The sequence below is a fragment of the Nannobrachium achirus genome, assembly GCF_963921795.1.
Source record: "Nannobrachium achirus genome assembly, chromosome: 6".
NCBI classification, from domain to species: domain Eukaryota; kingdom Metazoa; phylum Chordata; class Actinopteri; order Myctophiformes; family Myctophidae; genus Nannobrachium; species Nannobrachium achirus.
The window spans coordinates 18,490,916-18,517,777 of NC_137815.1; the positions used below are offsets into that span (position 1 = coordinate 18,490,916).

General features: G+C 49.6%; 1 protein-coding gene across 1 annotated transcript in view; it reads right to left on the reverse strand.

Annotated features, from left to right (window-relative positions):
* Positions 1-26,862, reverse strand: part of chd6 (chromodomain helicase DNA binding protein 6) — a gene marked incomplete at its 3' end in the record, with an annotated part of 85,219 nt that overhangs the window by 13,684 nt on the left and 44,673 nt on the right. The window contains 22 exon segments of the mRNA XM_080727999.1: positions 27-220; positions 407-510; positions 701-1,957; positions 2,403-2,726; positions 9,723-9,910; positions 11,006-11,133; positions 11,356-11,428; positions 11,616-11,761; positions 12,213-12,298; positions 13,397-13,625; positions 13,864-13,989; positions 14,866-15,048; positions 16,072-16,504; positions 16,506-16,625; positions 17,188-17,357; positions 20,428-20,525; positions 21,016-21,224; positions 23,261-23,687; positions 24,533-24,587; positions 25,085-25,160; positions 25,953-26,082; positions 26,609-26,712. Coding sequence (XP_080584125.1) covers positions 27-220; positions 407-510; positions 701-1,957; positions 2,403-2,726; positions 9,723-9,910; positions 11,006-11,133; positions 11,356-11,428; positions 11,616-11,761; positions 12,213-12,298; positions 13,397-13,625; positions 13,864-13,989; positions 14,866-15,048; positions 16,072-16,504; positions 16,506-16,625; positions 17,188-17,357; positions 20,428-20,525; positions 21,016-21,224; positions 23,261-23,687; positions 24,533-24,587; positions 25,085-25,160; positions 25,953-26,082; positions 26,609-26,712 — 4,860 coding nt within the window.

The following is a 26,862-nucleotide window of genomic DNA, read 5'->3' on the forward strand; positions in this document are numbered from 1 at the left end:
GGGATCCCTTTAAAGGTCTAGCGGACCTGTGATGCTGGTGCTGGGCCAGGCTGTTGACCAGGCTGTTGGCCAGGCTGGTGCCCAGGCTGGTTGCCAGGCTGGGGTTGGTTGGAAGGGAGTTGGTAGGGGAGTCGTACTGCTGGCTGGAGGAGGACGAAGGCCACTTCCCCTTCAGGATGGCGTGGCAGATGCTGTCCAAGCGGCTGATGACCACTCTGTCCTGTAGGGGGCAGTAGAGGGATGACATGACATGAACATTGTCCTTGTACCTGAACTGTACGGTCCTGTACTAGTCCTATGAGAACTGCTGATAAAGTCTTCAATCAATCAATCAATCAATGTGATAGATATACGTGATTGACAGTACCTTTGACCACTCAGAGAATAGAGAAATGATTGAAAGTACCTTCGGCCAATCAGAGAAGGAGTAGAGGGCCTTCTCCTGCAGCAGCTGAGCGATGGTTGGCTCCCTGTCTGGAAGCTGAAGAGCTGCAAACCTCTCTGTGACCACTGGAGGGAGACAAACACACAAGTTATACTCCAACCCTTACATTTCTGAATGTATTTTAACACATCACTCGTCAAACTCTTTGATGTCTCCCGGTGCCCACGACGTGGAGTAGATGTAAAACTATTGGAAATTTGAAATACTCAAGTAAAGTACAAATACCTCAAAATTGTACTTTACACCACTGCATACCTGGTGTTTTGGGTCGCTCCTCCTTCACATCCAGTCTCTCTGTGTTCTCTGCCAGTCCGTCCGGAGGCTCCAGTTTGGGGGAAAGAACCTCCTCTGGAGGCTCCAGTTTGGGGGAGAGAACCTCTGGAGGCTCCAGTTTGGGGGAGAGAACCTCTGGAGGCTCCAGTTTGGGGGTTAGAAGTTGAACCGTGCTGTCGGCTTCTGTTTTGATGTCAGTGTAGGCTCTGAATTCCATCTCTCCAGGCTTGGTCTCAGGTTTCATTTCAGAACTGTCCGGATACGCAGCAGCAAAGCCCAGTTCCTCCTCCTGTTTGGTCTTGTGTTTGATTCCAGAGCCGTCCGGGAATCCCTGGAACGCCAGACCCTCTGGCTTTACATCAGGCTTGAGCTCAGCGCCGTCCAGATGACAGCCATCCAAACCAACAGCTTCTGGCTTGATGTCCAGATGACAGGCAGCCAGACCACCAGCTTCTGCCTTGGCCTCCGTTTTAACCTCAGAATCTTCTGAGCTTAAGGACGCAAATCCAAAACCTGGATCTTCTTCACACTTGGTCTCCGTGGCTTCCAGCTTCACAGCAGAATATCTGAAATGCTGCTGGGTTTTGGTCATCAGGCTCTCCGCTCCCAGAAGGTCTGTGGGTTTGACCTCTGAGCCATCGGGGTACGAGGTCATCTCTTCTCCTTCTTCTTCCAGAGCCTCCATCTTGGTCTCCTCCTCCTCCGCCTTGATTGGCAGGTCCAGAGGGTGGGTTTTTCCTGGGGGAACGGATGATGTCACATCCTCCTCTGCAGGCAGGGTGGAGTCAACTTCAGATTTACACGCTTTACTGAGGTTAGCTAAGCCTAACCCTGGTTTACTGAGGTTAGCTAACCCTAAGCCTAACCTCTGTTCTTCCGGGCTGGGGCTGAGGGAGTCAGACCTCACGGTTTGATGATCTGAGGCGTCGCCACCGTCCTGAGACCAGACGGTCATACCTTGACCGTTGGCCTCGCAGCTGTTCTGTTCCGGTGAGAGATCTGTTTTGACAAGACCTCCATCTTGGATCTTTGATGGGGTTTTCTCATCACCTCCACCCGGTGAGATGGTGGAGGGTTCTGGTTCATCATCACCTCCACCCAGTGAGATGGTGTTGGATGGGGTCTTATAAGACGGAGCAGAACCCAGTGAGATGTCGGAGGATTCGGAGGGTTCGGGACACAGATCCACCTGCTCCACCTGGTCAGCTGGCCTGGACTCTTCTCCCGTCCCTGTCAGTCCTGTCACAACAATTACATAATCGCCCAATCGCAATTACTTGACACAATCGCAATTATTTGACATAATCGCAATTATTTAGTCTTAAACGTCACGATCGTTTCCATGTTGAAAATCTTACATGTATTTTCAAACATAAAAAAGTGGAAATAGCAGATCCACAAGCTCAGAACGCGCCGCGATGCGACACGTTGTGAGCTCGTAGATCGGCTATTTCCACTACCAATGTTCTTTTTTTAAGTGTAAAGTTGTCAAACATGTCAGTCATTTCTTTGTATATTAAGGTTATGTGTCATATCTGCCATGTGCAACCTCAAAGCCTCAAGAGCCAGACAGAAATGTAATTGTCACCGACAAAAAAACAGAATTAAAATCGTTAATCGCAAATTGTTTGAGTGACAATTAATCGTCATGTCGATGTCGATGTCATAATGGTGACAGCCCTACCTGGAACTTCCATTCCTCCCAGTCCCGGTGCATGGAGCTCCATGGAGCTCTGGTCCATAGAGCTTCTCTCAGCCAGGACCGTGTCCTGAAAGATCAGCCCATCCACCTCTTCTTCCCCCTGCCGTGGTTCCTCCTCCACAGCTTCAGGACACCCCAGGCTGGCCTCCTCCTCCTCCTCCTGCTGCTGCTCCAGCTTTCCCCCCAGGAAAGGAAGCTCCTGGTGGGGGAGGGTGTCTTGAAGACGCCCCTGGATGATGTTCTCCTGTTCTGCTGGGCCTCCTGGCTCCATGGCTCCATGAAACACCTCCATCTGCTCAGCAGCACCTGTGTGGAGGAAGACAGGAATGTTTGAAAGGACGAGAAGGAGGAGCGGCCTATGGGTAAGAGCTAGTGTGTGTGTGTGTGTGTGTGTGTGTGTGTGTGTGTGACACAGACACACACACACACACACACACACACACACACACACACACACACACACACACACACACAAAATTTATTTTTGAAGCGGTGAAAGCCGCTTCCAAGGAGTGGCTTTGTGTGTCTCATGTGTGTCTCCCACGTCCATATATGGTCATTTCAGTCCAGAATGAACAGGTTTTATCTGTCCCGTAAGTCCAGAATATGTGTGTAGTGTCCGTCCCGGTCTGAAGATTGGATGATTAAAAATGTCCAATGAGACCATACTTTGAGGATTGGTCAAGCTTCACATGACAATTTGGCCCTCCAGATGAAATCATTCATTCATTCATTCATTCAGAAATCTGAGCTCTGGAACTCTAGAACACATACCGCTTCACTTCGAACCGAATGTATATACAGAGTTCATAGCTCTAGAATATATAGAATAAAAGTTCACCGCTTCACTTCGAACCGAGGTTTGATTTTTTTTCTAAAACGGCCAGTTCCATTCCTTTAACCCTTCCAGTGCCAGCCCCTAGAGGGCGCCAAAGAATGCCAGGGTATCTCCCATAGGCGAGCGCATTAGCATCCGGGGACTCACGTTCGTGCACGTCATGAAAAGGTCCCGGATGAAAATGGCTACAAAATAGCTATTAGCTTTTTCTCATTTAAAAGATCATTTTTCAGCGATTTCGCCGTAAATAAACCTTGCGCCGCCTCCCTAAAAACACAATCCAGAGAAAATGACCTTCAAAGATGTGGGTTTGCATTGGATTCGGCGGCGATTCGCAGCGGCGTTACTCGTTTACGGCCGGCCGGGGGGCGGCCGGATCTCGGTCACTGGATGGAAAATTTAAGCCGGGGCTTCAGTAGGCCTCGGATCATTTTATTCATTTCATTAAAAAAGACGCATTAATTCGGGATCGGCACACTGGACGTCGTACCGCCGGCGGCGCCGAACATTCGGTGAACATTGGGGGGCTCAAAAATGTATTTTAAACCATTTTTAATGGAATATATCATCGGACCATGTAAAATGGCTCGCTGGAAAGCGTAGGACGAGCCAGGACCACCCACGGCTCTACAAGCAGCTCAGGCTAAGTAAAATAATAAAACAAAAATTGTATTGGATTGAAATAAAGCCGAACTTGTTCGGGATCGGCACAATAAGAGTTAATTGCTGTGGTATATGAGACTATAATCAACACCTTGAATCAGTTTATATCAAACCCAGGAGTGTTTTTTCTTTCCACAGTGTTCCACAGTGCAACAATTATCTGCACCTGTGTTGTTGGCAAAAACGCTGGGAACAACTTTCTAGCAGACCTTTTATTAGTGAAATAGAACAGTTCTATTTCATCCCTCCTGACCGCCAGAGGCGGTGCTTTAAGCATGCGCAGTCGAGCATTTATATCAACAACGTCACAACGTGACCCCGGGATGAACCGGAAGAAGTTATATCTTCCGTCGGTCACCGCGGGTTCAGTCCCTTTTTCTTTCTCGCGCGCGCAGGTTGTGAATGTGAATCTGCGACGAGCCATATATTATTATTCTAATACAAGTTGCCGGTAGTTCCGCGACCGCTAAGGTCGGAGCAGCGGATTCGCCCTCCAGGAGCTGCGACTTGTTACGTTATCTTTTTTCTTCTATCGAAGCCAAGGTAAGCCCCAGTGTGACAACCTGTGTCTGCAAAAGCCGCGTTCGCGCCGCTTCCCTCGGGCATATGGTTGATGTTGATGCCGCGAACGTAGCCTCTGGCGTGACGTTCCGACAAGCTAGAGTTTTTTTCATTTGGCGATTTGTTTTTGTGAGCTAACGCTATTAATTAGAAGCGGCAGGCGTCAGCGCTGCCTGTTTTTGTTTATAATAGTTTTGTAAGGCTAAGTAGCCATAGTGCTAACGGCAAGCGTTTTTGCTGCCTGTTTTTTGTTTACGTTTGTTTGGTAAGCTAAAGTAGCTAAAGCTATACTATTGACGGTGGTAAGCGTTAGCGCTGCTTGTGTCTTATAGCCGGATTTATAGCGACGGCAAGCGTTAGCGCTGCCTGTTTATTTTGTACTGCTGAACTTTTTTGTTTGTTAGCGGGGCTTTGTGTTTGTGCTTGTGGTGTTTGCTGGTACAGGCGGCGTTCGCGCCCCCTCCCTCCAGCCCACGGCACCCGTTCATCAGCCAGCTGCGTCCGCGCCCTGAGCTGTACTACTAGTTTGTGTGGTAGCATCCCATCCAGCATGCATAATTCCCACCTCTGTACCGAGTGTCAGGCCTCCCTCCATCCGGAGGATGGCCATGATCTATGCCCAACGTGCCTCGGCCTTGACCACCTGAGGGAGGCACTTGAGGGAAACCCGTGCATGAACTGCAGCTACATGCCAAGGTCAGTCAGGGAGGCCAGGCTGGCAGAGGTGGAACATCCCCTCCCTGCGGGCCAAGGGGCCTCTTCCAGAGCTGAACGCTCAAAGCGCTACTGCCACTGCTGGCCCTCCCACAAAAAAAAAGAAAGCTAAATCAGACCGCCGACTGGCATCAAAGGTCGATGAACTCTCCTCTGAGTTGGAGCGCATGAGAGAAATGCTCACACGCCAGTCGGAGCACTCCTCAGAGCAGGCCCGGGTGCCTGCGCAGCAGATGCCACACCTGCTCCCAGAGGAGGATACGCTGTCACTAGCTGCATCTGCCAGTGACTTTCGGGGGTACGAGGATCAGGGCGGGGACAGCGCCTCCCAGACCTCGGATCTGGACTCCCGCTCCTCTGCCCAGTCTTCGCTGTTGGAGACAGAGGATAGTTCCATGCGAGCCATTTTGCGCTTGGCTCTGGAGCGTCAAAACCTGGCCATACCGCAGCAGGCGGAGTCAGCCCCTGCAAGCCGTTTTTTCCCACAGAGGCCAACCTCCACAGCATTTGCTGTGCCGCATGCGGGAGATTACATTAGGGAACTGCAGGCATGCTGGAGAAACACCAAGGCCTGCTCCCGCCTTTCTGCCGACGGCCGTGCTCTGGAAGCCATGCATGACACAGAGCGTCTTGGCCTGGATCGCATGCCGGGGATCGAACCAAATATTGCAGCCCTTGTCATTCCTCCTGACGAGGTGGTGCGTAGGGACACGAGATGTGCCCGGCCACAGTGCAGACATACGGATGACTTGCTTATCAGGGGCTACAATTCAGGAGCCCGTGCCGCCAGGATCGGCAACTCCCTGTCGCACCTCCTAATTGCCCTCTCTACCTCTCCCAGCAAAGCTATAGGCCTTCCAACAGGCTTTCATCCGGTAGGGGCAGGAACTCCTCGGCTGCTCCAGGAACCCGCCAGCCTCCAGACTACTATAGGGACCAGGGGCCTCAGCACAGGCAGAACCATGGCTCTCGGGAGACCAGCTACTTGCCCCCTAGGCAATTTCGTGCCCCGGACCCTGGTAGACCCCCTCCCAGGGCCCCTAGGGGCTGGGGGGGCCGGGGGGGCAAGCACTGAGACCGGGGGGCCGGCCGTCGGATACTTCTCCCATCAGCAGCTCAGTCAATGGGCTGCTCAAGCTTCGGACCCGTGGGTGATTGCCACCTTAACCCACGGGTACAAGCTTCAGTTCCGACGCCGGCCCCCCACAGCCAGCCGGGTCAAAATGACCATCATAGGCGACCCGGCAAAGGCGCTCGCACTCGACCAGGAGCTATCCGCCCTCCTGGCCAAGGGCGCCATCGAGGAAGTAGACCCTCTGCAGGACCCCAACGGGTTCTACTCAACCTACTTTCTCGTGACGAAAAAGACCGGCGGATTCCGTCCCGTCCTAGACCTGAGGGGACTGAACAGGTACTTGAAGGTCTTGCCTTTCCACATGTTGACTGCGGCAGACGTAGTGCGGACCGTCGTACGCGACGAGTGGTTTACTTCAGTAGACTTGAAAGACGCGTATTTTCATGTCCCCATCGCCAGGCAACATCGGCAGTTCCTGCGTTTCGCGTACAGAGGTCGCCACTGGCAGTTCAGGGTGCTCCCCTTCGGGCTCTCCCTCTCCCCGAGGGTATTCACCAGGGTGGTGGCAGCAGCTCTCCAGCCCCTGCAGTCCCGAGGCATGAAAGTTCTTCCCTACCTGGACGACTGGTTGATTTGTGCGGCATCCCGGGCACAAGTAGCAGAGGATACAGCACGCCTCCTGTCCCACGCAGCCTGCCTAGGACTGAAGGTAAATTTAGAAAAAAGTTGCCTTACTCTATGCCAACGTACAGTTTTTATCGGTCTGTCCCTGGATACAGTGAGCATGACGGCCTGTGTGTCCCCCCGTCGGGTGAACGACATCATAAGGACACTTACACGCTTCAAAAGAGGCAGGCGACTGCCGTTTCTGGCTTATCTCCGCCTCTTGGGCAGGCTAACTTCTGCTGCGGCTGTTGTGCCGCTAGGCCTGCTCTCCCTGCGGCCCCTGCAGAGGTGGCTCAACAGCTTCCGTCTCGACCCAGAGCGAGACCGACGTGTAGAAATCACGGTGGCAAGACAGTGCCTCCTCGCCCTATCTTTATGGAGAGACAGGGCCTACATCTCAGGGGGTGTCCCTATGGGTTCCATCCCGTCTCGCAGGGAGATCGTTACCACCGACGCCTGCCTGTCGGGCTGGGGCGCAGTGTGGCAGGGCAGGACGGCTCGTGGACAATGGTCCGAGGCCGACTGCACGAAGCACATCAACGTGCTGGAGTTGAAAGCGGTGCACCTTGCCCTGAGGTACTTTATGCCGTACCTCAGGGGCAAGCACGTCCTCATTCGGTCGGACAATACATCGACCGTATACCACGTGAACCACCAGGGTGGGACCAAGTCCGCTCAATTGCTGCAGGTCTCCACGGACCTCCTGCAGTGGGCAGCCCCCCTTCTAGCCAGCTTACGGGCTACCTTCATCCCGGGGGAGAGGAACCAGGTAGCGGACTTCCTCTCCCGCCAGAGTCCTCCACCAGGAGAGTGGCGCCTTCACCCAGACGCGGTGCAAGCCATCTGGGGGCGCTTCGGCAGGGCGGAGGTGGACCTGTTCGCCTCAGGAGCGTCAACCCACTGCCCGCTCTGGTTCTCCTTGGCAGAGAAGGACAGTCCTCTAGGCCAGGATGCACTGGCCCACCCCTGGCCGAGGGCCCTTCTGTATGCTTTTCCTCCTCTACCTCTGATACAGCAAGTCCTTCACAGAGTAGCTCAGGGGAGTCACACAGTTCTTCTGGTGGCTCCCTTCTGGCCGGGGAGAGTATGGTTTCCTCTCCTTCACCAACTCTGCCGCGGGTCGCCATGGCACCTCCCCGGCAGGAAAGACCTGCTCTCGCAGTTAGGGGGCAGGATTTGGCATCCCGACCCGCAACGCCTCCAACTGTGCGTCTGGCCGTTGGTCGGCCCGATCCACTGCTGAGCAGTTGTTCACAAGCGGTTCAAAATACCATCTTGAACGCAAGAGCACCATCCACCAGAGTGCAGTACAACAATAGATGGACATTGTTCTCCAAGTGGTGCAAGGAGAAGAGGGAGGATCCGGTGCACTGTTCGGTGCCCAGAATCTTGGATTTCCTTGGCTACCTCCTGGATAAGGGCCTGACCCCATCTACCCTGAAGGTATACGTGGCAGCTATCTCGTGCTATCACGTCAGGGTGGACAACATTACAGTGGGGAGCCACGACTTGGTGTCCCGGTTTCTGAAGGGAGCTCAGAGGCAACACCCTCCGAGGGCTCTTAGATCCCCGTCATGGGACCTTAATGTAGTACTGCGTACCCTTTGCGGGCCTCCGTTTGAGCCCTTGGCGCAAGCAGAGCTCAAGTGGCTGTCGTACAAGACAGCCTTCCTGCTGGCTATTACATCTGCCAAGCGCGTCAGCGAGCTGCACGCGTTATCAATCAGTGATACATGTCTCAGGTGGAATCCGGACGGGTCAGGCGTCACCCTGTGGCCCAACACAGCCTTCCTTCCCAAGGTGTTGGCAACAGCCCACCTCAACCAGCCTATTAGGCTGGCCCAGTTTAGTCCCCCGCCAGGTGAGCAGACGGACCAGCTGAAGCTGTGTCCTGTGCGGGCCCTGAGGGCCTATATGGGTGCTACCGCACGCATCCGGCGATCAGAGCAGTTGTTCCTCTGTCATGGTGGCGCTAATAAGGGCCATGCCTTCTCTAAACAGCGCCTGTCGCACTGGGTAGTTGACACCATCACCCATGCATATCGGATAGGTAATCAGCCCATACCACCAGGTGTGCACTGTCACGAGACCAGGAGTGTCTCCACCTCCTGGGCTGCCCTGAGGGGTGTGCCCCTCGAGGAGATATGTGCCGCCGCCTCGTGGACCTCAGCAGGCACCTTCTCAAGGTTCTACAGAGTGAATGTTGCCACTCCCCACCCATTGGGTGTGGTCCTCCTCCCGGAAACCTCTGATTCGACCGTTTAAGGTTTGTAATCAGGATTCCTCGTGACTTTGTTGGTACAAGTCATTCAGTGCTTAAAGCACCGCCTCTGGCGGTCAGGAGGGATGAAATAGAACGAAAGTTACGTATGTAACTACGGTTCTATGAATCCCGAATGACCGCCAGAGCGCTCAGTCACTCGGAATCCTCGCGTTCTCGCGAGAAATTTCTGTAGGGACTGAACCCGCGGTGACCGACGGAAGATATAACTTCTTCCGGTTCATCCCGGGGTCACGTTGTGACGTTGTTGATATAAATGCTCGACTGCGCATGCGCGAAGGGAATCATTCAGTGCTTAAAGCACCGCCTCTGGCGGTCATTCGGGATTCATAGAACCGTAGTTACATACGTAACTTTCGTTTTAATTGGTACATGTCTATGATTTTTCATGTTGCCATATTGTAACCGTTTTAGAAAAGCAATAAAGCCACGCGAGTCATGGGGTTAGATAAGGTATATATATATATATATATATATATATATATATAAGACATGAACTTTGACCTTCTCCTTCTAGAAGCTGGTCTCCTGGTTGCCGTGGCGACGATCCTCCCTCCTTGTCAAACTCCTCCTCTTCCTCCTCCTCAGGGTTGGCTAGGCTGTCTGTGACATCAGAGTGGCTCAGTGGACCAGCTACTTGCCCCCTAGGCAATTTCGTGCCCCGGACCCTGGTAGACCCCCTCCCAGGGCCCCTAGGGGCTGGGGGGGCCGGGGGGGCAAGCACTGAGACCGGGGGGCCGGCCGTCGGATACTTCTCCCATCAGCAGCTCAGTCAATGGGCTGCTCAAGCTTCGGACCCGTGGGTGATTGCCACCTTAACCCACGGGTACAAGCTTCAGTTCCGACGCCGGCCCCCCACAGCCAGCCGGGTCAAAATGACCATCATAGGCGACCCGGCAAAGGCGCTCGCACTCGACCAGGAGCTATCCGCCCTCCTGGCCAAGGGCGCCATCGAGGAAGTAGACCCTCTGCAGGACCCCAACGGGTTCTACTCAACCTACTTTCTCGTGACGAAAAAGACCGGCGGATTCCGTCCCGTCCTAGACCTGAGGGGACTGAACAGGTACTTGAAGGTCTTGCCTTTCCACATGTTGACTGCGGCAGACGTAGTGCGGACCGTCGTACGCGACGAGTGGTTTACTTCAGTAGACTTGAAAGACGCGTATTTTCATGTCCCCATCGCCAGGCAACATCGGCAGTTCCTGCGTTTCGCGTACAGAGGTCGCCACTGGCAGTTCAGGGTGCTCCCCTTCGGGCTCTCCCTCTCCCCGAGGGTATTCACCAGGGTGGTGGCAGCAGCTCTCCAGCCCCTGCAGTCCCGAGGCATGAAAGTTCTTCCCTACCTGGACGACTGGTTGATTTGTGCGGCATCCCGGGCACAAGTAGCAGAGGATACAGCACGCCTCCTGTCCCACGCAGCCTGCCTAGGACTGAAGGTAAATTTAGAAAAAAGTTGCCTTACTCTATGCCAACGTACAGTTTTTATCGGTCTGTCCCTGGATACAGTGAGCATGACGGCCTGTGTGTCCCCCCGTCGGGTGAACGACATCATAAGGACACTTACACGCTTCAAAAGAGGCAGGCGACTGCCGTTTCTGGCTTATCTCCGCCTCTTGGGCAGGCTAACTTCTGCTGCGGCTGTTGTGCCGCTAGGCCTGCTCTCCCTGCGGCCCCTGCAGAGGTGGCTCAACAGCTTCCGTCTCGACCCAGAGCGAGACCGACGTGTAGAAATCACGGTGGCAAGACAGTGCCTCCTCGCCCTATCTTTATGGAGAGACAGGGCCTACATCTCAGGGGGTGTCCCTATGGGTTCCATCCCGTCTCGCAGGGAGATCGTTACCACCGACGCCTGCCTGTCGGGCTGGGGCGCAGTGTGGCAGGGCAGGACGGCTCGTGGACAATGGTCCGAGGCCGACTGCACGAAGCACATCAACGTGCTGGAGTTGAAAGCGGTGCACCTTGCCCTGAGGTACTTTATGCCGTACCTCAGGGGCAAGCACGTCCTCATTCGGTCGGACAATACATCGACCGTATACCACGTGAACCACCAGGGTGGGACCAAGTCCGCTCAATTGCTGCAGGTCTCCACGGACCTCCTGCAGTGGGCAGCCCCCCTTCTAGCCAGCTTACGGGCTACCTTCATCCCGGGGGAGAGGAACCAGGTAGCGGACTTCCTCTCCCGCCAGAGTCCTCCACCAGGAGAGTGGCGCCTTCACCCAGACGCGGTGCAAGCCATCTGGGGGCGCTTCGGCAGGGCGGAGGTGGACCTGTTCGCCTCAGGAGCGTCAACCCACTGCCCGCTCTGGTTCTCCTTGGCAGAGAAGGACAGTCCTCTAGGCCAGGATGCACTGGCCCACCCCTGGCCGAGGGCCCTTCTGTATGCTTTTCCTCCTCTACCTCTGATACAGCAAGTCCTTCACAGAGTAGCTCAGGGGAGTCACACAGTTCTTCTGGTGGCTCCCTTCTGGCCGGGGAGAGTATGGTTTCCTCTCCTTCACCAACTCTGCCGCGGGTCGCCATGGCACCTCCCCGGCAGGAAAGACCTGCTCTCGCAGTTAGGGGGCAGGATTTGGCATCCCGACCCGCAACGCCTCCAACTGTGCGTCTGGCCGTTGGTCGGCCCGATCCACTGCTGAGCAGTTGTTCACAAGCGGTTCAAAATACCATCTTGAACGCAAGAGCACCATCCACCAGAGTGCAGTACAACAATAGATGGACATTGTTCTCCAAGTGGTGCAAGGAGAAGAGGGAGGATCCGGTGCACTGTTCGGTGCCCAGAATCTTGGATTTCCTTGGCTACCTCCTGGATAAGGGCCTGACCCCATCTACCCTGAAGGTATACGTGGCAGCTATCTCGTGCTATCACGTCAGGGTGGACAACATTACAGTGGGGAGCCACGACTTGGTGTCCCGGTTTCTGAAGGGAGCTCAGAGGCAACACCCTCCGAGGGCTCTTAGATCCCCGTCATGGGACCTTAATGTAGTACTGCGTACCCTTTGCGGGCCTCCGTTTGAGCCCTTGGCGCAAGCAGAGCTCAAGTGGCTGTCGTACAAGACAGCCTTCCTGCTGGCTATTACATCTGCCAAGCGCGTCAGCGAGCTGCACGCGTTATCAATCAGTGATACATGTCTCAGGTGGAATCCGGACGGGTCAGGCGTCACCCTGTGGCCCAACACAGCCTTCCTTCCCAAGGTGTTGGCAACAGCCCACCTCAACCAGCCTATTAGGCTGGCCCAGTTTAGTCCCCCGCCAGGTGAGCAGACGGACCAGCTGAAGCTGTGTCCTGTGCGGGCCCTGAGGGCCTATATGGGTGCTACCGCACGCATCCGGCGATCAGAGCAGTTGTTCCTCTGTCATGGTGGCGCTAATAAGGGCCATGCCTTCTCTAAACAGCGCCTGTCGCACTGGGTAGTTGACACCATCACCCATGCATATCGGATAGGTAATCAGCCCATACCACCAGGTGTGCACTGTCACGAGACCAGGAGTGTCTCCACCTCCTGGGCTGCCCTGAGGGGTGTGCCCCTCGAGGAGATATGTGCCGCCGCCTCGTGGACCTCAGCAGGCACCTTCTCAAGGTTCTACAGAGTGAATGTTGCCACTCCCCACCCATTGGGTGTGGTCCTCCTCCCGGAAACCTCTGATTCGACCGTTTAAGGTTTGTAATCAGGATTCCTCGTGACTTTGTTGGTACAAGTCATTCAGTGCTTAAAGCACCGCCTCTGGCGGTCAGGAGGGATGAAATAGAACGAAAGTTACGTATGTAACTACGGTTCTATGAATCCCGAATGACCGCCAGAGCGCTCAGTCACTCGGAATCCTCGCGTTCTCGCGAGAAATTTCTGTAGGGACTGAACCCGCGGTGACCGACGGAAGATATAACTTCTTCCGGTTCATCCCGGGGTCACGTTGTGACGTTGTTGATATAAATGCTCGACTGCGCATGCGCGAAGGGAATCATTCAGTGCTTAAAGCACCGCCTCTGGCGGTCATTCGGGATTCATAGAACCGTAGTTACATACGTAACTTTCGTTTTAATTGGTACATGTCTATGATTTTTCATGTTGCCATATTGTAACCGTTTTAGAAAAGCAATAAAGCCACGCGAGTCATGGGGTTAGATAAGGTATATATATATATATATATATATATATATATATAAGACATGAACTTTGACCTTCTCCTTCTAGAAGCTGGTCTCCTGGTTGCCGTGGCGACGATCCTCCCTCCTTGTCAAACTCCTCCTCTTCCTCCTCCTCAGGGTTGGCTAGGCTGTCTGTGACATCAGAGTGGCTCAGCCTATCCCGCGGGGGCTGGGCAGTGATGTCAGAGAGGGAGAGAGGAGGAGGCGGGGCATAGGGGGGAGGAGGGCTCGCCGTGAGGTGGGCGTGGTCATCGCCCATGTCCTGTCAATCAAATACACAAAGTCATTACATGTCCTGTCAATCAAATATGCATGCAATTGACCCATTTATTATTGTTTTCACAATCTCTTTTTGCCCTTGTTTGTGAGCCGGAGACCCGTGTTTTCATTCCATTTTCTTTGTGTGTGTGTGCGTGCGTGCGTGTGTGCGAGCGTGCGTGCGTGCAGACAGAGAGCTTGGAGGATGAACGGGGAGGCGGGGCCCCCCCTCCCCCACCCACCTTGAACAGCATGTAACTGGAGGACTCCAGCGGCTCCACGGCGCCCCCTGCGGACGGGGGAGAGGAGGACGACGGAGGAGGGAGGCCAAGGACCTCCTCTAGAGTTGAGTCTCCTGTCTCCGTCTCCTGTACAATTTACACATTTACAATTTACAATAGTTTACAATGTACAATGTACAGTTTAAAATTAAAAATTTAAAATCTAATTTACAGTTTACAATTTAGCAGACACTCTTAGAACGGGTACACATTATTGTGTATCATTATTTTATGCTTTAACTATTTTTTGAAAAATTGTGAAAATTAGAATTTTGACCCGATTCTATAAGTGTCTTTTGAATCCTTCTAAGATTTTTTGAAAAACCTATGTTTCTATGTCAGCAATCTGGCCAGCCATCGTCAAAGAAAATGTCCTTTTCACTTAACTGGAGCTCAGTTAGTCTGTTCTTGAGAGACTACTATGTCAGTGGTTCTCAAACCTTTTCATGTGGAGGACCCCCAAAATTATATTTATTTGGCCACGGACCCCCATCTCAAAATATTTAGTTCCAGGGACCACCCAGAAGCAAAATTTGAGTTACAAAAGTTTGCTTTGAAAATATTCAAAGATTTGCACACAGCTGTTACCATCGGGCAGGAGGCTTAGAGTACCATTGGCAAAGAAGAAGGGTTACAAGACATCGTTTGTGCCAACTGCAGTGGAGATTTTAAATAAGAAAATGTTTGAATAGTTCCAACCCCCACAGCCCTTGATCACTTTTATATAGTTTTAATGCATTGTGTATTTTAAGTATGTTTTAATGTTGTATACTGACTGCCTGGCTGTGTGCCAAAGACACATTTACATTTTATGCAAATGGACAATAAAGTTTTCTTATCTTATCTTACTGACATATTATCTTGCTTATTATATTGATGTATTTCCTGCTTATTATAAGTCACTCTGGATTAAAAGCGTCTGCTAAATGCCTAAACTGTAAAGTGTAAGTGCTAGGGCTTTACCTCCTGGGAGGGCGGGAGGCCCAGACACTCCTCCAGAGTGGCGTCTCCAGCCTGCGCCTCCTCCTCCTCCTGCTCCTCTGACAGGAAGTCAGATGACCCCAGGATGGGGTCAGTGGTCAGGATGGGGTCGGCCTCGTTGAACATGTGGTGGGCGGGGCTGGAATGGTCCGTGCCCCACGGAGCCTGGAGAGACCATACCGTTGCCTTAGGGTTAGAACACTGGAGAAACCATACCGTTGGCTTAGGGTTAGAACACTGGAGAAACCATACCGTTGGCTTAGGGTTAGAACACTGGAGAAACCATCCGGTTGGGTTAGGGTTAAAGACTGGAGAAACCATACCGTTGGCTTAGGGTTAAAGACTGGAGAAACCATATCGTTGGCTTAGGGTTAAAGACTGGAGAAACCATACCGTTGGCTTAGGGTTAAAGACTGGAGAAACCATGTGGTTGGCTTAGGGTTAAAGACTGGAGAAACCATACCGTTGGCTTAGGGCCACTATATTTCCACCGTACTCAAGTAGATCTGCTATTTTTGCTTCTTTTGAATTGGAATCCTGAATAGTTTTAGTTATTTTCTAATTGGAATCCTGAAATGTAACATTTTGATTTAATTTCAAATGAATTTAGTTATACTCATGTTAACTTTATGAACTTAAATACAAAAACACTGGACATAAAAAAAGACTATGAAACTCTAAGACACCTAAGAAACACAGTGTGTTGTTAAGAACCCTGCAAGACCCCGATTAATTTCTACTTTAGAATCTCCCTTTCAGATGGTGTTGTTGTACGGGTTTCGGAATGGACACCCGTCTCCAGGTTTTATATCCATATATCATAAATCATGCTATAATTTACATTTGGGAGATATTTTTCACAGAGGATTCTGAGAACTTCAAGCCAATCTACAAGCTCACAACGCCTCGCACTGCGAGGCGTTGTGATTGGCTATTTTCGGCAAAAGGTTTGGTGTAGAGGGGAGAAGTATTGACAGTTCAAGTGGTTGAATATCTAAAACACAAATTGACATGAATCCAAAACACACTGATGATTGTGCTGTCAAACAATGAAACTATATGGAATCTATGAACAGGTTGTGAGGGTCCCTGCTTCATCTCTCTCTCTCTAAGGGGTCCCTGCTTCATCTCTCTCCCTAGGGGGTCCCTGGCCTGATGATAATGAACTGTAAGGGTACAGTACTGTACCTGCAGCTGATCCAGCTCCATGGACGGCCCCTCCCCCACCAGGACGTCCCGCCCCCCCACCAGGGCGTGGCCCCTCAGCGGGGGGTCCAGGAGCCCCCCCAGCAGCGCCCCCTGGGGGTAGGAGTTGAGCATGCTCTGTCCTCCCGCCGCAGACTTGAAGGGGAAGCCGTTGGGGACGTCCTGGGACGACTTGGCGTCCTCCAGCTCCTCCAGACCCTCGTCCAGGAAGTCTGCCCCGCCCCCAGGCCCCCGCCCGCCGGGAGGAGGGGGGGCAGGGTGGGGGTGGGAGGGCGAGGAGGGGGAGGGTGCGACGGGGGGAGGAGGGGGGGCAGCAGTGGGGGAGTGGTGGTGGTGATGATGGTGGTGGAAGTGGTGGTGGTGGTGGTGGAGGAGGGGGGGCTGGGGGGACGGGCAGCCCCCTCCCCCCAGCCCCCCCCCCCTCGTACAGGCAGCAGTGGGGCGGAGCTATGTGGGGGGTGTGGAGGTGATGGTGGTAGCCGCCCCCGCCCGCCTGCCCCGCCCTCTGGACGTAGTTCCTGTGGGCCTCCAGGAAGCTGAGGGAAAATAAGGTAAGGTCATAGACTGTAAAACAAATATGGACGGTGGAAAGCCATTGGTTTCTATGCTGCGCAAATGAAGCTTTTTTTGGCCGTTGTATGGGTGCCTCCATCATTGTCTTCATGCTACCAAAGGAATGCTATTGGCTGCCAACGGTCACGTGCCACCGCAGGGATACATGGGACATTGTCTTGAGCAAGACTTAGTCTTAGTCTTTTCAATAACACACATTTAGTCTTAGTTTTTTGTATAACACACATTTAGTTTTAGTCTTAACATTTTTAGTCTTAGCCTTGGGACTAAATACCAAAAATCTTAGTAATTTCGTGCTGCGAGGCGTTGTGAGCTTGTAGCCAAATAAGTACAGTGAAAAGTCAAGTTTATTAAGTATATTGACGATTCAAGTGGTTAAATATCTGAAAACCCACATTAACATAAACAATTAAACTATATGGAATCTATGAACAGGTTGTGGGGGTCCCTGCTTCATCTCTCTCTCAACTAAGGGGTCCTTGGCCTGAAAACGTTGAAGATCCGTGGTGTAAGGGTCAGTGTTACCTGAGTTGCGGGTCGTTCAGTATGTAGTGGTCGGTGCGGCTCAGGCCGTGCCGCGCCGCCCCCAGCAGCAGGTCTCGGTCGTGCTTCCCTCCAGACTCCCACCACACGGGGAGGTAGTGAGAGGGACGACACAGCTGGAGGCGCGACGATAGCAGAGGGTGACGCAACACCTGGAATCATGGGACATGGAATTTGTTTATTTATATATACACTATGTGTGTATACACACTCAGGGATCGACATTATAAATGGCCCGGTGGCCCGGATGCACTTTTAAACGTGCCAGGGCCAGCAGAATGACCCAACCACTTGCCCGGTTGGGCCAGTGAAAATAATGCCTTGAAAATAGAATTAAAACATTTAATAATTTCACATAATTCCCCTGTATTGCTGGGTGTTCTGTTAACATTTCTGTGAAATAATCTCGTTAATTACCATTAAAACATAGTGTTACGTGAGCCCTGTCGGCGTCTTCCCCCAAACCGCAGCGCATCTCGTTGCAATGCTCGCTCGCTCCCACGGTGTCCCACGATAGGCGCATGTTCATTTAGAGCAGGACAGTCTCACAGAATAGCCTTTTCTTCTAATCCTTTGACCTTTTTATTAATGTACTAAATGTTTTTAAACCCACCAGTATGCAGTGACCATGAAACAGTAGGTAAAAACCCATGATGTAAAAAAAGAAAGTTGCGAAAGTGACAGTAGGAGAAAAAGAGGGAGCAAATTGGTTTCCAACAAGACCACTGGAAATGACTTGCACAAAAAGCAAGTAAGATAACTACAGTATACACTGAAGAACAATAATGTTGCCTAAACAGTGCATCAAACATGCATTTCGCAGTCCCGTGTAACGGAGGGAGAGAGAGAGGGGGAGAGAGAGAGATCTCAGACTCTGTGTTGTTGAAACCTTACCGCTCTGAATCTGACAGACAACAATTAGTAATAATAATTACAATCCTTTGGCAGAAAACATCCATGTTTTGTTCCTTTTTTAAATCAGATCCAAACGTTTTCAGCAGCTAGATCATCAACAGTTTGACATTGTTATATCAGTTTTTGCTGCGCAATGCCAGTCGCAAATTCCTTTCTTAACTTAATTGTTTGCACCTGCTGTGCTGCTGGGAGCAGCAGGGGAAGATCTCCGCCAGGCCAGGGTTGTCTACCGATGCATGTGAAATTCATAAGCTGTCATAGTGGCCAATAGACCGTTTGTCAGCCTTCTGATTGGTCCCTGAGACTCCCTGACTGGCCAACCAGAAAAAAACATTCACTTTTTGCTATCGGGGGTGGAGTTTGTGCAGTGGAGAATATTGAATGTGGCTTTCAACAACTGTCCGCAGTGCGCGACACGGAGATCGGCCGGTACGGTGATAGCGACGGCAAGCGTCAAGCGATCTCGCTCATCATAACGAATAAGCTTCAACAAACTAGTTCACATGTACCTTATCAATGGTCTAAGAGTCACTATTGGGTACATATAATTTAAATGGGCAGAATTACGAAAAGCCAGCCTATTATGTGAGGAGAAACATTCTCTCTGTCCTCTTCCTAGTACCCAAGATGCAATGCGCTTCTCTTTCTATCTCTGATCCAGAGGATTAAACTAATTAAAACATTTATTTTTCGGGGGAAAACTACTGTTTTGCTATGTAATTACTGTACCTTTTTCTTCCCTTTTTATTAATATCACGTAGATGTGTTTTTTGTGGTACTTTATATAGCTGTAATGAGGCTATGAAGGGAAAAAAAATCCCATCCACTACCACTATAAAAGAATCTGCAAAGAGGATTCTGTCCCACTGGGATTAAACAAATTAAAACATATATTTTCGGGTAAACCCCCTGTTTTGCAATGTAACTACTGTACCTTTGTCTTCCCTTTTTATTAATATCACCTAGGTGTTTTTCCTTTGGTACTTTATATAGCTGTAATGAGGCTATGAAGGGAAAAAAAAATCCCATCCACTTCCACTATAAAAACAATCTGCCCAGGGTTAATGTCCCATCATAGTAACAGGGCAGAATGGGGCGGGATTTACAAAAGGGTTTATTAGAATGGAATCTGCTCAAACTGGCTGATACTGATACAGAACATAAACATTTTATGTCCAAAACAGTTCCTTAACAAACAATTAAAAAATAGTCGATCTACAAGCACATAACTCATCATATCTTAACGCGCTGGGAGCTTGTAGATCTGCTAATTTTACTTTTTTTTTTTAACTTTTATAGTGCAACACTCTTCTATGATGGAATCTTTTGCTTGTTTATTATCAGGGAAAATAAGGGGATTTATATTTTAGGGAAAAATTCAGGATCAAATTAGTTCATTATCCTAATGGGACTATTTGACGAATGTTCCGGGCAAGTGGTTACAGGGCCAGTGATCTTGGAAAGGGCCCGGAGGGCCAGTGGCAAATTTCCCTTAATGTCTACCCCTGACACTGTATTGACCGTCCAGGATTTAAGCTAAATCCAGGTATGAACAAAGCCTCCTCCGTTCCACTAACACTAAGCCAGGCTGAGAAGAGCGACTTTGTCACCCCAGGATCGTAAAGGGTTTTTACGTTTCACATATTCCTTTAAAAGCCCATTAGGGAGATTGTAGAATCCTTGATTCCAACAGTCATTGGTTTATGAGTGAAATCATTGGTTTACAGACATCCCAAGTTGGAGATCATAATTTCTCGGAGGTCCCCTGTGCACGTGCGCGCAGTGCGCGTGCAACCGTTATCGCGCACACGCTGTGGAAAAAATATAGTTTTTTCATCGGATTTTACTAATTTTTCTGCGGTTAAAAACTGTTAAAACAGTTCTGCACGGCGGCGGAACCATTTTAGGCTTAATATAATCGGGTTAATGTATAGTATGATGTCTTTCTTACCTATTTGGGAGAAAGTTCTGTCACTCCAGAGACCAGCGAATGACAATCATTCATTTGCCAGATTGACAGTTCAACGACGAATGAGAACACATTTATTTGCACCGCGGGTCGCAGACCCGGTTCTAGACCGGATCCAGCCGGATATGGCAGGCATTTGCGGGAGCGGCCGGGATTTCCGGGAGGTTAGGTGCCACTCGCGGGTGTGCGGGAGACTTGGGATGTCTGGGTTTATGATTGAAGTCATGTAACCCATGCAACCTTGGCCTTGACAACTCCCTGCAGTGAATATTGCAAGTCATAATGGCTCATACAAATACTACTACTACTACTACTAATAATAATAATAATAATAATACCTGTTCTCGTATCTTCCTCAGCAGTTCGATGCGGTACAGAGTCCTGGCTGCTCTTTCTTCTGTTAGAGGTTCTACTGGAACTGAAGGGTCTACCAAACCTGGAGGGAGAGAGAGAGAGAGAGAGAGAGAGAGAGAGAGAGAGAGAGAGAGAGAGAGAGAGATGGAGAAAGACCTTTACTATACATCACAACACTAGGGGCATACTATGTACATGTACCATGTAATACCATACCAGTAAGACTCCCTAATCGGGAGATAAGCGACCGTCAGGTCGCAACGTGATTTTAGGCCAAAATGTGTAGGAGCAGTGTCCAAAAATGTGTTTGAAAAAATCGGCCTGATGGTGGCGCTATATGGGCCAGATCCATGTTGATGACATGAGTGTAGAGCAAGTGTGTACCGATTTGCGTGATTCTAGGGCAAAATGTGTAGGAGCAGTGTCCAAAAATTTACCGATTTGCGTGATTCTAGGGCAAAATTTGTAGGAGCAGTGTCCAAAAATGTGTGTGTGTGTGTGTGTGTGTGTGTGTGTGTGTGTGTGTGTGTGTGTGTGTGTGTGTGTGCGCATGTGTGTGAAAGGTGTAATACCTTCATCCTTCCTAGGGGGCAGTCTACAGGCGGTCCTACACATGTTGACAAAGGAAGTGAAGTATCTCTCCAGGCTTTGGTCGGTCTTCCTCTCCAGACGCGCCAGAGCTCTGAAGTGAGTCCAGTCGAAGCTCTTCCTGTCCGGATCGTACATCACCCCGAAGGACGACACCGTGCGGTAGAAATCTGCCTGCTCCCGCCGGGTCCACCTTAACGCACGCACGCACGCACGCACGCACGCACGCACGCACGCACGCACGCACACACGCACACGCACACACACACACAAAGGTTGCACACACTCAGCGAGCTACTGGCACACTTACATTTTTTAATACATTTTCTTTTCTAGTTATCTAATAATAACATTTTCTCATTTTATCGTCTTATCAGGCTTTTATGAACACCCTGAACAGTTTTTAATTTGCTTGATTCAATATTTAGCTATTTGATGTAAATGTTACCAGGCCCACCTCTATTAAAAATGATTGAAAAAAGTTAATGAAAAAACACGTATTAGGACATTAGTATGAGTCACCAGGAAAAAAAAAAATATGGATGAATTTATCATGGTTAAAATGGAGTTTGAAGTTACAATAGGTGTGTATGGGGAGGCCTTTTTTTGAAGTCCGGAAGTAGATCGATCTCACAATTCCCACTTGACGATTTTCAGGATTCACCCCGAACTAGTTCCGGTTCAGAGGGCAAACAAAGAGGATCGTTGTTATCATGCGAGTGCAATTTTAGCGAGTAAACATGCCAGCCTTGGCATCAAAAGTCTTTTTTCGATTAAATGGACTCTACAGATCAGAAAAATCCATTGTTTTCTATGGGACGGCGGCACTTTGCGTGCACGTGGACGTGCGATGGAAACAAATCGTGGACTTCACCAGTGCCACAGTGATAGCCAGACCGAAGGTGAGCCCACGCCAGCTTTACTGTATATACAGTATATTTCACGCGACATAGCGGAATCGGCACACCGGACACCGTTTAATATTCCGCGAGACATTGCGGGATAGGCACTAGATGAGTATATATGTCATAGTATATTAGAGAAACAGCACATTCGAGACGCGGAGCACTCGTGGTGCGGCACGGGGCGGAGCAAGCGGTCGCCACAACAACGTACTCCAGGCGGTGCGCCGCTCTATTGTCCACGACACTGCGAGCGGCTACCGAAGCCCCCCTGTATCCACGAAGCCCAAACGAGTTACGAGGCCCCCCTGGGTCCACGAAGCCCCAAGCGGCGCGAAGGCCAGCGGACCTTGGTCCTGCTCTTCGCCCCCGAGCGCCGCCAGGGCCGCCAGGGCCGCGCGAGTTACGAAGCCGTGGTGAATGCAATCGTTATATTTATGCCCAGGCCGTAAGGCCTGGGCAAGCGCACGTTAAACGCCCTGTCCAAGTGACTACAATGGAGCTAATGGCTAGGCTAGGCTAGGCTAGGCTAGTAAATAAAGAGTAAACACTTCCGGTCTGCGGCGAGTTCAAAGCGTGACGTAACTCTCTTATATACACTCTGGTGAATGGCAGAGCAGTGGCTGACGTCGCCATCTGGTGGTGATTAGTGTGTGGTGAACGTCAAAACGAGTGCTCCTTGACAACTTTTACTGGTTTCTTGAACATACTGTAACATATATATTTGGTAAGAACAGAGGGTAGTTCTTACAGTGTATTATTTTACCTTCTCTGCCACTCCAGGGACAGCGGGTCAGGGTTATTGTTATTATCTAATAAGATGGTTAGGGTCATTAACACATATGGTGCCAACCCCGAGTTTCCCGAGTTTGTATTGGTACCACCGCTGTGCCAACCCCGAGTTTCCCGAGTTTGGGCGGTTTCTGAAAAAAATAATAATAATAATAATTTTTCTTTTTTCAAAAATGTTTTTTGGACCTCCAGAAATGTGTTAGGCATGATCGCGAAATTGCATGTTTAACCCCCATACCAACCCATTCTTTCAAACATGGCAGCCATGTTTGTTTACATCTGAAGAAAACATAATGGCTGATAAATCATGAATGCCTGAACGGATTTCCAAGCGGATTATTTTGTTTGAAAGCTGTGAACAGTGGGCACACACGTGGTGCATCATCCAGGCATGGGCGTGCACGATCCGTGCACTATAAATTACATGGAAGTCTATGGAGACCATGGCATCGCGGGACATTGAAGAGAAAAAATCATGGCACCAAAAAAGTGAATTAATAGTAATTAACGTAATAATTAAGGGTTATTATTGTACCTTCTCTGCCACTCCAGGAACAGCGGGTCAGGCTCAGACGAGCGCCTCAGCTCCTCCCCCAGCTGCCATGCCAACGGCCCAGAGGCTCCGCCCACCGCTGCCCCGCCGGGGGCGTGGTGACTAGCCCCGCCCCCTCCTCCTGCCCCGCCTCCTCCTCCCATCGCCATGGCGACGAGGCCGTGGTGAAGCAGGAAGTCGTGTCTGAGCGGAGGAGGTTCGTCGCGGCGCAGCGTGAATCGCTGCGACGCCGTGATGAGACGCCTCAGCCTGGCCGTGAGGGCGGGGCCTAGCGGCCACAGCGGCCGCTCATTTCCTGTTCCTGTTGTTCCACTTCCTATTGTTCCCAACGACGACGTCAGGGAGGGCGTCGTACTTGTCGCCATGGTGACCGGCACAGCGCTGTCCGTCTCGCCTGAAATCTGTAGTTCTGAGAGAGAGAGAGCCATGTTAGCTATTTATCATTATGTATACCTATATGTATGCTAACGCTAACCTGACATCTGTAGTTCTGAGAGAAAGAGCGATGTTTAAAGAATGCATTATCTATGGAAATAGTGAGATCTTGCATGGGGCAAGACTTGCTGGGATATAGATATGATATGGATATGGATATGAATCATCAACTGATGGAATTATGACATGCTGTTTTTACCAATCATTAAAACGTGTATTAGTATTCTCTGTGTTCTGTTGCATTTTGACTTGCATAGATAATATACCTAGATTCCTGTAGGTGTTAATCGTCACCTCTTTTGGAACGCAACAACCACAGTGATAAATGTTGGTAAACATTGGAACGATACACAGTGGAAAGTAACAGCAAAGGTGATAAAACCACATCCTCCCCTGGACGATGATGCGTACGTCCAGAGGCCAATGAACTCACTTTTCTGAGCCTAATTATTCTAAAAACCTTTTACAGAAAGAAACACTGAATGTTGAAAGTTCAGGTTGTTTGTGTCTAATTGAGGTCAGGAAAATATATATAATATTATGTCAAATGATCTTTAAATAGTGACGAATGAGTCTCACCTGGACAGTTTAATTAGTGATTAATTAGTGTTTAATTAGTGATAAATGAATGAGTCTCACCTGGACAGTTTAATTAGTGATTAATTAGTGTTTAATTAGTGATAAATGAATGAGTCTCACCTGGACAGTTTAATTAGTGATTAATTAGTGTTTAATTAGTGATAAATTAATGAGTCTCACCTGGACAGTTTAATTAGTGATTAATTAGTGTTTAATTAGTGATAAATTAATGAGTCTCACCTGGACTAGTGCTGTCTGGTTTGTCTGAGGTTTCAGTGCTGGAGCATGTCTCCTCCTGCACACACACACACACACACACACACACACACACACACACACACACACACACACACACACAAACACGCGCGCACAGAGAGAGAAAGATGAATAACCACTTGTGTGTAAATAGGATGTGTGGTGATTATAGGAGACTAATAACAAATAATAATAATGGCTTTCACTTGACGTTCCTCCTGTTCAGTCCGAAAGTAAAACTGCTTTTTGGGTTGATGCTCCCGTTTCATGGAACACTCTACAATGCATGCTAAAAATTAATGCTCCAATATCCTATGGTCAATTTAATAACATGCTCTTAAATCTTCCTATGATGTTTCATTTCTTCTTCTTGTTGTATATTTGTATATGTCTTAATTGTTGATCTTTGTGTGTGTAATCTCATCAGCATTGCAAATGAGGGTGAACCTCAATGCTCTTTTTGAGAATAAATAAAGGTTTCAATCAATCATCAATCAATCAATCGATCGATCAATAAGTAATAAAGTCTGGTCTCACCTTACAACTGTCCTCTCTCTCTTCTCCATCTGGTTTGGTCTCTGCTTCATCCTTCACCTCCTCACTCTTACAAACACTGAAATAACACAACACAACTCTTACACTCTACACACACTGAAAAAACACAACAAAACTCTTACACACACTGAAATAACACAATTAGTTGTGAGGCCTGCAGATTGAAGCCTCAGTAATGTCCATTAACTAGTTGTGAGGCCTGCAGATTGAAGCCTCAGTAATGTCCATTAACTACTGTAGTTGTGAGGCCTGCAGATTGAAGCCTCAGTAATGTCCATTAACTAGTTGTGAGGCCTGCAGATTGAAGCCTCTGTAATGTCCATGAACTAGTTGTGAGAGGCCTGCAGATTGAAGCCTCTGTAATGTCCATAAACTAGTTGTGAGAGGCCTGCAGATTGAAGCCTCTGTAATGTCCATAAACTAGTTGTGAGGCCTGCAGATTGAAGCCTCTGTAATGTCCATGAACTAGTTGTGAGAGGCCTGCAGATTGAAGCCTCTGTAATGTCCATAAACTAGTTGTGAGAGGCCTGCAGATTGAAGCCTCTGTAATGTCCATAAACTAGTTGTGAGGCCTGCAGATTGAAGCCTCTGTAATGTCCATAAACTAGTTGTGAGGCCTGCAGATTGAAGCCTCTGTAATGTCCATAAACTAGTTGTGAGGCCTGCAGATTGAAGCCTCTGTAATGTCCATAAACTAGTTGTGAGGCCTGCAGATTGAAGCCTCTGTAATGTCCATAAACTAGTTGTGAGGCCTGCAGATTGCAGGAATGAGCAATAAGCCCAGAGCTGATCGTTATAAAAACCCTCACGTTCATGTGTGTGCGTGCAAGTGTGTGTGTGTGTGTGTCACCTGTCGGTGAGGTCAACACCCCCCTCAGCAGACAGGGTTGTGACATCATCGATGACATCATCAGGCATCCCCACCCTCTCCAGGAAGCACAGCTCAGGGTCCGCGCGCATGGCATTATAGCGCTCATACCCTGCACGCGCACGCACGCACGCACACACGCACGCACGCACGCACGCACGCACGCACACACGCACACACACACACACACACAATTTTTTTTCACAACTCGCTGACAGATACGCCTGTCTTTTACAAAAGATTGCAGTTGGAAATAATGGATGTATATTTTTTCTATAAAATCGCAAAGGTAAGCTACTTTGATGGCAGTATAAGACATCCTTAAATCCTTAATTAGGCAGTAAGCGTTAACATGGATGAGTTTGTTTCTTAAAAAGCTGTGAACAGAGAACCAGGGTTTATTCTGCTATCTGCTCTTTGATGACTGTGAGAAACTAGACCATTATGAATGGACTGTTAGGGGAGGGCTGTGTGTGGTTGGTGTAATGACTACTGTTACAGCGCTGTAAATACATGTGTTCAATTATCTTTTAACATCGTTTCTGAGTCAAGGTTTGTTGATCTTTTGAGAGTTTCAATTCCACTATCATGACCCCTCCTCACTGTATTTATAATAATAATAATAATAATAATAATACCATGTTTATGAACTCCCAGCAGAAGACATTTGTCAGCATCTGCATCCCACCATGAAGCTGGAATCTCCATGTAGTCGATGTCTGGTAGAGTCACGTCCACCTTACTGTAAATACATATATATATACAATAAACCTATTAATAGATACAATAACCCTATCTGTCTGGTAGAGTCACTTCCACCTTACTGTAGATATAAACATTAATAACCCTATTAATAGATACAATAACACTCAATACAATAACATCTGTCTGT